Source organism: Lampris incognitus, chromosome 6 (assembly GCF_029633865.1).
Source record: "Lampris incognitus isolate fLamInc1 chromosome 6, fLamInc1.hap2, whole genome shotgun sequence".
Lineage (NCBI taxonomy): Eukaryota > Metazoa > Chordata > Actinopteri > Lampriformes > Lampridae > Lampris > Lampris incognitus.
The window spans coordinates 1464889-1475000 of record NC_079216.1 but is presented as its reverse complement, the minus strand read 5'-3'; the positions used below and the strand labels follow the sequence as shown (position 1 = coordinate 1475000).

Below are 10112 nucleotides of genomic sequence, written 5' to 3'. Positions count from 1 at the left end.
TGTGTCAGATGAATGTACTGGTTTTTATTGTGTCAGATGAATGTACTGGTTTTTATTGTGTCAGATGAATGTACTGGTTTTTATTGTGTCAGATGAATGTACTGGTTTTTATTGTGTCAAATGAATGTACTGGTTTTTATTGTGTCAAATGAATGTACTGGTTTTTATTGTGTCAGATGAATGTACTGGTTTTATTGTGTCAGATGAATGTACTGGTTTTTATTGTGTCAAATGAATGTACTGGTTTTTATTGTGTCAGATGAATGTACTGGTTTTTATTGTGTCAGATGAATGTACTGGTTTTATTGTGTCAGATGAATGTACTGGTTTTTATTGTGTCAGATGAATGTACTGGTTTTTATTGTGTCAAATGAATGTACTGGTTTTTATTGTGTCAGATGAATGTACTGGTTTTTATTGTGTCAGATGAACGTAGTGGTTTTATTGTGTCAGATGAATGTACTGGTTTTATTGTGTCAAATGAATGTACTGGTTTTTATTGTGTCAAATGAATGTACTGGTTTTTATTGTGTCAGATGAATGTACTGGTTTTTATTGTGTCAGATGAATGTACTGGTTTTTATTGTGTCAGATGAATGTACTGGTTTTATTGTGTCAAATGAATGTACTGGTTTTTATTGTGTCAGATGAATGTACTGGTTTTTATTGTGTCAAATGAATGTACTGGTTTTTATTGTGTCAGATGAATGTACTGGTTTTATTGTGTCAGATGAATGTACTGGTTTTTATTGTGTCAGATGAATGTACTGGTTTTTATTGTGTCAAATGAATGTACTGGTTTTTATTGTGTCAGATGAATGTACCGGTTTTATTGTGTCAGATGAATGTACTGGTTTTTATTGTGTCAGATGAATGTACTGGTTTTATTGTGTCAGATGAATGTACTGGTTTTTATTGTGTCAAATGAATGTACTGGTTTTTATTGTGTCAAATGAATGTACTGGTTTTTATTGTGTCAGATGAATGTACTGGTTTTTATTGTGTCAGATGAATGTACTGGTTTTTATTGTGTCAAATGAATGTACTGGTTTTTATTGTGTCAGATGAATGTACTGGTTTTTATTGTGTCAGATGAACGTAGTGGTTTTTATTGTGTCAGATGAATGTACTGGTTTTATTGTGTCAAATGAATGTACTGGTTTTTATTGTGTCAGATGAATGTACTGGTTTTTATTGTGTCAAATGAATGTACTGGTTTTTATTGTGTCAGATGAATGTACTGGTTTTTATTGTGTCAGATGAATGTACTGGTTTTATTGTGCCAGATGAATCTACTGGTTTTATTGTGTCAGATGAATGTACTGGTTTTTCTCTCTTCATTGTTTTCCATCGCCAACAGGAAGTGTGTGTGTGTGTGTGAGAAAGGTTGTTGGGTTGATAGGTATAATGAATGCGCCTATTTGTCTTTCCCTTAATGTTCCCTCTTATAACCGGTGGGAGGAGACCGGGTGGGAAGAATTACTGAGGTAATGGGGATGTGGAGGGTGGGTAGGAGTTAACTGAACCAAGGATGGGTTCATGTTCTTGATACTGTTCATATAGCTAGCTCACTATGGTACGTATGTTCTGTTTATACACGTATGAAACCAGCTCACCTGCACGTCTGGGATGTGTCACCATGTTCTGTATGCAACACTGGAACACAAATACATAAAAAGACTTGAGAAAGAAAAAAAGAAAATGAAAGCTGAGAGAGAGAGATCACAAGACACTGCTGATAGTGTGTGTGTGAGAGAGAGAGAGACAGACAGAAAGACAGAGACAGAGAGACAGAGAGCCAGACAGAGAGACAGAGAGAGAGAGGAGAGACAGAGAGAGGAGAGGAGAGGGGGGAGAGAGAGAGAGAGAGAGAGAGAGAGAGAGTGTCAGAACATAGGGCAAGAAAGGTAGAAGACAGTGACATGTTATTACTCATTAGCTGCTCATCACCCTTCTGCAACAAAAAGCTTTTAACAAGCCAAACGCTTTTAGACTTCCTGCTGCTCCAGCCAGCATCTCTGCCTTTGAATCAATAGAGAACAACAGGGACGGGGAAACCAAGGACACCCACAACTCGCTGGCCTACTCTCCACAACGACATGCCAAAAAATGGTTTGAAAACGCCTTCTATTAAACATGATGTATTGTAGGTAAGTCGTTCTGACTGTTCCAGAACAAGTTTGTTTGGTTCAATGTCATATGAAAACTTAGCATCTGTTGTCTCCTTTCCCCAGTCAGACTCTGTGACAATACCGCTGTTAACAGAATTTTCCGACTCCTCCGCAGAGTCTGACTCCCCTTGGCATGAATGGGTTAGGGTTAGGGTTAGGTATGGGGGAGTTAGGGTTTGGAGAGGTTGGGGTTAGGGTTAGGGGGAGTTAGGGGTTGGAGGGGTTAGGGTTGAGGGGTTAGGGTTAGAGGGAGTTAGGGGTTGGAGGGGTTAGGGTTAGAGGGAGTTAGGGTTTGGAGGGGCTAGGGTTGGGGGTTAGGGTTTGGGGGGATTAGAGTTGGGGGGAGTTAGGGCTTGGAGGATTTAGAGTTGGGGGGTTAGGGTTGGATTTGATGTTGCTTTGATGACTTAGAACATTTTAAAATATCCTAAAGATGTCAGAACTGTCACATCTAGTTAAATGATTATGAAAAGCTCAGGATTACCCACAAGCAACAAGCCATTTTTAGTGACTTCCATTACTTGTGCGCACGCATGCATGCACAGACACACAGACACACACACACACACACACGCGTAAACACAATGGGATCTGACTCCATTTCATGGCCCAGAAGCTGTCACAGGGAACAGCAGCATGTGTTGTGTTTGTGTGACAGGAGGAGTCAGCGTGACACTGGACAGGCCAGAAGACAAACTGATCAATGGACAGAGCGGTCATGAACACAGTCACATCTCCGGTCTTTGATGGAAGACAAATTAAAAAAACAAGAAAAGAAACTAATAAGCAGCTGTGTGAACACTAGTCCATCACTCTGACATCACTAATGAAGCAGGAGAAACACACAACCAGCGTGAGAAAGTGTGAGGACACACAGGTTTTCTGTAAGAAGTACGATCCATCCTGAGGATTCAGCTACGACACAAACACCAGCAGAGTTTACGGCATCAAACCTGCATCTGCTGAGGACCGTGTGTGGGTCGCCATGACAGCAGCAGGCTGCCACAGCGCTTTAATTATAGCAGACACGGATGCTGCCAGAGGACGTCACAACACCTGTGACTGATCAGGTTTACACGGCGGCTCATCAGCGAGGCCAGCATACGCTGTGTGGGCGTTGTTTTGCTCTCGCTCTTCCAGAGATGCCACGGCGTGTATGCACATGGCCTGCGTGTTGGCCCGCGGCCTGCGTGTCAGCACATGGCCTGTCATCTGCCAACTGCATCTGCCAACTGCAGCACGGGCATGCGACCACAACTGAAAAAAGTGATCATGAACCCTTAATGAATTACTGGAGCGTCACTCAGCACAGCCGCTCAGACAGAAGAGAACAGCAGAAGAGAACTGCAGAAGAGAACAGCAGAAGAGAACTGCAGAAGAGAAAAACAGAAAAGAACAGCAGAAGAGAACAACAGAAAAGAGCAGCAGAAGAGAACAACAGAAGAGAACAGCAGAACAGAACAACAGAAGAGAAAAACAGAAAAGAACAGCAGAAGAGAACAACAGAAGAGAACAGCAGAAGAGAACAGCAGAAGAGAAAAACAGAAAAGAACAGCAGAAGAGAACAACAGAAGAGAACAACAGAAGAGAACAGCAGAAGAGAAAAACAGAAAAGAACAGCAGAAGAGAAAAACAGAAAAGAACAGCAGAAGAGAACAGCAGAAGAGAAAAACAGAAAAGAACAGCAGAAGAGAACAACAGAAGAGAACAGCAGAACAGAACAACAGAAAGGAACAGCAGAAGAGAACAGCAGAAGAGAACAGCAGAAGAGAACAGCAGAAGAGAAAAACAGAAGAGAACTGCAGAAGAGAACAGCAGAAGAGAACAACAGAAGAGAACTGCAGAAGAGAACAGCAGAAGAGAACAACAGAAAAGAGCAGCAGAAGAGAACAACAGAACAGAACAACAGAAGAGAACAACAGAAAAGAACAGCAGAAGAGAACAACAGAAGAGAACAGCAGAACAGAACAACAGAAGAGAAAAACAGAAAAGAACAGCAGAAGAGAACAACAGAAGAGAACAGCAGAACAGAACAACAGAAGAGAACAGCAGAACAGAACAACAGAAGAGAACAACAGAAAAGAACAGCAGAAGAGAACAGCAGAAGAGAACCGCAGAAGAGAACAGCAGAAGAGAAAAACAAAAGAACAGCAGAAGAGAACAGAAAAGAACAGCAGAAGAGAACAGCAGAAGAGAACAGCAGAAGAGAACAGCAGAAGAGAACAACAGAAGAGAACAACAGAAAAGAACAGCAGAAGAGAACAACAGAAAAGAACAGCAGAGGAGAACCGCAGAGGAGAACAGCAGAAGAGAACAGCAGAAGAGAACAGCAGAAGAGAACAGCAGAAGAGAACAACAGAAGAGAACAACAGAAAAGAACAGCAGAAGAGAACAACAGAAGAGAACAACAGAAAAGAACAGCAGAAGAGAACAACAGAAAAGAACAGCAGAAGAGAACCGCAGAGGAGAACAGCAGAAGAGAACAGCAGAAGAGAACAGCAGAAGAGAAGAGAACAGCAGAAGAGAAGAGAACAGCAGAAGAGAACAGCTGAAGAGAACATGCATGGTTCTGAACATGCTTCAGCAGGAAGGGTTCACAGCTCTTCACACTGAGGCGCAACAAACGGGCCGAAAAAAGTTATTTGCTGTAACAAGCTGAAACCAGGATCAGAGCAAAATAAAACTACTATGTTAACCTCCGACATGTAACATTGCTGTATTTATGATTAGCCATTTTATAAATTAATAAAAGTGATTGGTAATAATACACCAATTTACAATGCTGACCATAACAAAAAAAAATAAAATCAGACCACAAAACAGTTGTGTTGTGATTTAGAGTTGATCACACTGGACAACAAATAATATTCTATCCTCTTTTTTTTGGGGGGATTTTTTCCCCCTTTTGCTCCCCAGTTGTATCCGGCCAATTACCCCACTCTTCTGAGCCATCCCAGTCACTGCTCCACCTCCTCGGCTGATCCAGAGAGGGCTGCAGACTACCACATGCCTCCTCCGATACATGTGGAGTCACCAGCCACTTCTTTTCACCTAACAGTGAGGAGTTTCACCTGGGGGGTGTAGCACGTGGTTTCCCACCTACAAAACACGGCCAATTGTGTCTGTAGGGATGCCCGACCAAGCTGGAGGTAACACAGGGATTCGAACCGGCGATCCCCGTGTTGGTAGGCAACGGAATAGATTGCTACGCTACCCGGACACCCCATAATATTCTATTTTATTCTGAATATTTCAGATCATTTTACCCTGTAGTGTTGCCATGTCTGTATCCTGTAATGCACAGCTTGTGTTAACCACGAATGCTTTGCCATGAACTGAATTGTAAAAGTGATGACAGATAATTCCAGATGCTACCCATCATTATGACAGCCTCTACATAGGAATGGGCTTTATTTGTTTTTTAGAAGAAACTGGATGATACTCCTGTCAGTTACCGTGTGGATACACTGGAGCAGAGCACGGTGGAATGTGTATGTACACAATGTGAAGACGGGATATAAATAACGTGTGTGTACGGCATGATGAACCCTGGCCTACATGGCTGACAAGACAGTCTGCTGTGTGTGTGCAGCAGTTCATAACTTAACATTTTTATTTAACTCAGCCTAGTAAGGCCTGTATACAATGCTAAATATATCAGCACATGAAACCAGACCTGACGGGTAGAATATGATGGAATTACAATCCCATGTGTCACAGTGATGGATCAGGATGAATTAGAGTCGTCAGATGAGTCATGATCCTGCAACCCCAACTACTGTGATGTCACGTGTAACATGTGTTGGTGTTGTTCCTACATCATAATTACTCTTGCTCCAGGACCATCACTGCAACTGACCAATCACGTTATTGTGATGTCGTGCCTTTGTGACTCAGGGAAAAAGACAGTTGTGGGATCAGGTTGAGGTCAGCTATGGGTTAGGGGTAGAGGAAGTGTTAGGTTGAGATCAGCTATGGGTTAGGGGTAGAGGAAGTGTTAGGTTGAGGTCAGCTATAGGTTAGGGGTAGAGGAAGTGTTAGGTTGAGGTCAGCTATGGGTTAGGGTAAGTGTTAGGTTGAGGTTATGTTAGGTTAACTTTGGTAGTTTCTGGTTTTTTTTCTCCATGTCGCAAAGGCAGGACATCACAACAATGTGACCGGTCCGTTGCAGTGAGGGTCCTGGCGCAACAGTAATTATGATGTTGTGGGAGCAACACCGATACCACATCATGCTGTAACAAGTAGTGATGTCAGACGTGTATCCTGTAGTGATGTCACATGTGTGTATCCTGTGGTGATGTCAGGTGTGTATCCTGTAGTGATGTCAGGTGTGTATCCTGTAGTGATGTCAGGTGTGTATCCTGTAGTGATGTCAGATGTGTATCCTGTAGTAATGTCACGTGTGTATCCTGTAGTGATGTCAGATGTGTATCCTGTGGTGATGTCAGGTGTGTATCCGGTAGTGATGTCACATGTGTGTATCCTGTGGTGATGTCAAGTGTGTATCCTGCAGTGATGTCACATGTGTATATCCTGTGGTGATGTCAGGTGTGTATCCTGTAGTGATGTCACATGTCTATCATGTAGTGATGACAGGTGTGTATCCTGTAGTGATGTTACACATGTATCCTGTAGTGATGCCACGTGTGTATCCTGTGGTGATGTCAGGTCTGTGTCCTGTAGTGATGTCAGGTGTGTATCCTGTAGTGATGTCAGGTGTGTATCCTGTAGTGATGTCACATGTGTGTATCCTGTGGTGATGTCAAGTGTGTATCCTGTAGTGTTGTCACGTGTGTATCCTGTAGTTATGTCACGTGTGTGTATCCTGTGGTGATGTCACGTCTCTATCCTGTGGTGATATCAGCTGTGTATCCTGTAGTGATGTCAGGTGTGTATCCTATAGTGATGTCAGGTGTGTGTCCTGTATGTATCATATCTACAGCCATGCAGTCTCCCTCATCATATGTTCACCACACCTCTGAATGATGCTCATCGTTTTGCTGCAGGACTTCGATACAGAGCTCTCCCAGACGCATCATGTCCTCCAGTCTCTTCTCTGGTGGAGTCTGCTCATTCACTGAAGGACAGTGACACAGGACATGTCAGCAGGAAATAAAAACCTAAACCAGACAACATGTAATACACAAACATAAACATAATAGCAGTACTGACCCATTCCAGCCACACTGACAGTTCTCATAAAGCCTGAAATGTCAGGGAGCAAATCAGGGACCAAATTTTTAATGATTACTTATCTCTGTCTTGCGTAAGGACAAGTCAGCAGGGTCACATGTTCATTGTATGACCATGTCATTCATGCTATCTTGGGCTACATGGACCTTCAATAGATGTGGGCACACGCCTTAGAAGAAAACTGTCACTGCATGTATTGGTTGCCATTGTGCAAAAGTGAAAACCCTGAAGATTTACACTCAAACAAATGTCCATTTTGACTTTTTCTCAATGCCTTTAAGCTAATAGCTAATCCCAGGACACCTAAATCATGCAGAATTTAGTAGCTGATTTGAATGGTTAGCTTCTGTTAGGACTTTGTCAGAAGAAAAAGTGATAGGGTGCAGTGTTTTACATCTTAATCACAGCAGCCAAAACAACTATCTTCAGGACTGTAACATGAAGGCTTTCTTCTGAGCTGGGATAATGGGGAGATGATTGAGAAGGTCTGTTTCCCCACTACAAACCACAGTACGGTCAACATAAAAATACCCATTTCACTGCTTCATGTGATGGCATACGTTATGTGGGATGAAACATCAGTCCCTCCACTAAGACGGTGTGTGTACCAACCCTCTATCTGGGCATACTGGGTTAGCTGGGAATAGATGATATGAGCTGCTCTCTCCAGACATTTCTGCACCAGCTTCTTCATCTCCTCTGTGGGTATGGGCGTGGTGATGTCCTTCATTAAAACCTGCAGAGAGCCAAACAATAGCAGCATTTACACTCAGGCATGAGGCCAACACTCTCCTCCAGAGACACTTACAATGACTGCTGAAGAAGAATAACCATCATCTGCTTTGATAAGTCTACACACAAGAGCCTTCCATGTCCAAGCTCCACTGTGGCTTCTGGAGGATCTACCCATAACAAAGCAAACGCCACATCTCCATACATATCTGTCTTTGCAATAAGAGGAGCATTTTAAATACACTGCGTACCCGTTCCTGTAGGGAGAGTGTTGCTTTGAGAGCCCCATCTGGTCGTCCAAAGGGGAAGCAGTACCTGCGGATGCAAATGAAGGCTGGCATCACATTTAGAGCAAATCTCAAGGACAACAGCACAAACAGGCAGGAGAATGGAGAGAAAGCCAGCACACCTTGGTCAATGCCGTGAACAGATGGCTTCATTCTCTTATCTAATTACACTGACTAAAGGGGCTTTCTCACCTCCCGTCTGCCTGATGCAGGGCAAGTCGCAGCAAGGTTTCATGTTGCTAATTGACAGGTGGACCATACACGAGTCCATGTGGTCACACACTTTTACAATCTAAGCAAGCAGAAATGATGTCACTCTCACCTCATGCTTTTAAATAGCTGAAAAATGTTGGAAATGTAAAATCTATCTTAGGTTTAGTTCATGGGGGTTTCGTTTTGTCTTAGGATGACAATGTTCATTTAATCTCTGGAATTCTAGTTTAGCTATGAATTTATTTACCATTCAATTTACTAACATTTGAATTCTATTTGAACATGTATACTATATCCAAATACTGGTGGGTAAACCATAAACCAATTTTTATTCTTAACTATGGAATACATCATTGTGTTTAATTCAAACTGAATCCCCAGTATTGATTAATAATAATTATAAAAGCAATAAATAATGGCTCTATAAATAGCAAATTCTTGCTTGATGAGTTAATCTAAAGCCCATGATCGGAATCCCGATGTAGTATGGGTAATGTTAACATGATCCCAGAATGATCCCAGGCATTGTTTACTGGTGTTAGCCTCTTGTTGAGGTGAGTTAGTGATGACTCCCACCGGCTCTCCTCCCTCATCCATCCTGCCCTCCTCTACTTCCCAAACAGGCCCTCCTCTCTGTTCTCGAAGCAGATGGGGAGCCCCTTCAAGGCGTGAAGGGTTTAAAGAGCTCTGAGTGGAGGCCAGTTAAAGGCACATGCCCATTGAGCAAGGCGTCACTCAAGGTCTCGGGGCTTCTACTTTCACACCGCCATGACAAAGCCTTCACACGGGGCAGCGCAGCTGAAAGGCAGCTTGCAGATGTGGGAGACTCAGGGAAATAAAGTGTTCTGCACCTGTTGTACAGGCCACAGGATCCCCAGACATTTGTCCTTAAACTGTTTGTGAAATCTAGAAGATGCTTAATTATAGTTCCAGGCTTGACTGGCATATTCTGGCTCCATCCCCAAGAACATGTTTGCCCCATTCTCAGACGACAGGATTTACAGTTATGGTTTGATAACTGCTTTGTTTGAGAGACAGATTTTAATCCACATTATGTGAATCTTGTTCCAGAGGGCCACCTGTCAGACAGAAGGGCCAGCAGGACTAGTGCAGGTCACAGGATGGAGACAGAAGGGCCAGCAGGACTACTGCAGGACACAGGATGGAGACAGAAGGGCCAGCAAGACTACTGCAGGACACAGGATGGAGAGAGAAGGGCCAGCAGGACTAGTGCAGGACACAGGACGGAGACAGAAGGTCCAGCAGGACTATATCAGGACACAGGATGGAGAGAGAAGGGCCAGCAGGACTAGTGCAGGACACAGGATGGAGACAGAAGGGCCAGCAGGACTACTACAGGACACAGGATGGAGACAGAAGGGCCAGCAGGACTACTGCAGGACACAGGATGGAGAGAGAAGGGCCAGCAGGACTAGTGCAGGACACAGGACAGAGACAGAAGGGCCAGCAGGACTAGTGCAGGACACAGGATGGAGAGAGAAGGGCCAGCAGGACT

At 43.4% G+C, this 10112-nt stretch overlaps 1 protein-coding gene across 2 annotated transcripts in view; it reads right to left on the bottom strand.

Moving 5' to 3' along the window:
• Window positions 1-10112, bottom strand: part of cadps2 (Ca++-dependent secretion activator 2) — a 238848-nt gene that overhangs the window by 80911 nt on the left and 147825 nt on the right. Inside the window, exons 16-19 of one of the 2 annotated variants that reach the window (XM_056281255.1) lie at window positions 8348-8411; window positions 7962-8100; window positions 7148-7248; window positions 7012-7020 (exon numbers count right to left, since the gene is read on the bottom strand). In XM_056281255.1, coding sequence (XP_056137230.1) covers window positions 7012-7020; window positions 7148-7248; window positions 7962-8100; window positions 8348-8411 — 313 coding nt within the window. The remainder of the gene's footprint in view (window positions 1-7011; window positions 7021-7147; window positions 7249-7961; window positions 8101-8347; window positions 8412-10112) is intronic. The other variant, XM_056281254.1, reaches the window with a different exon arrangement.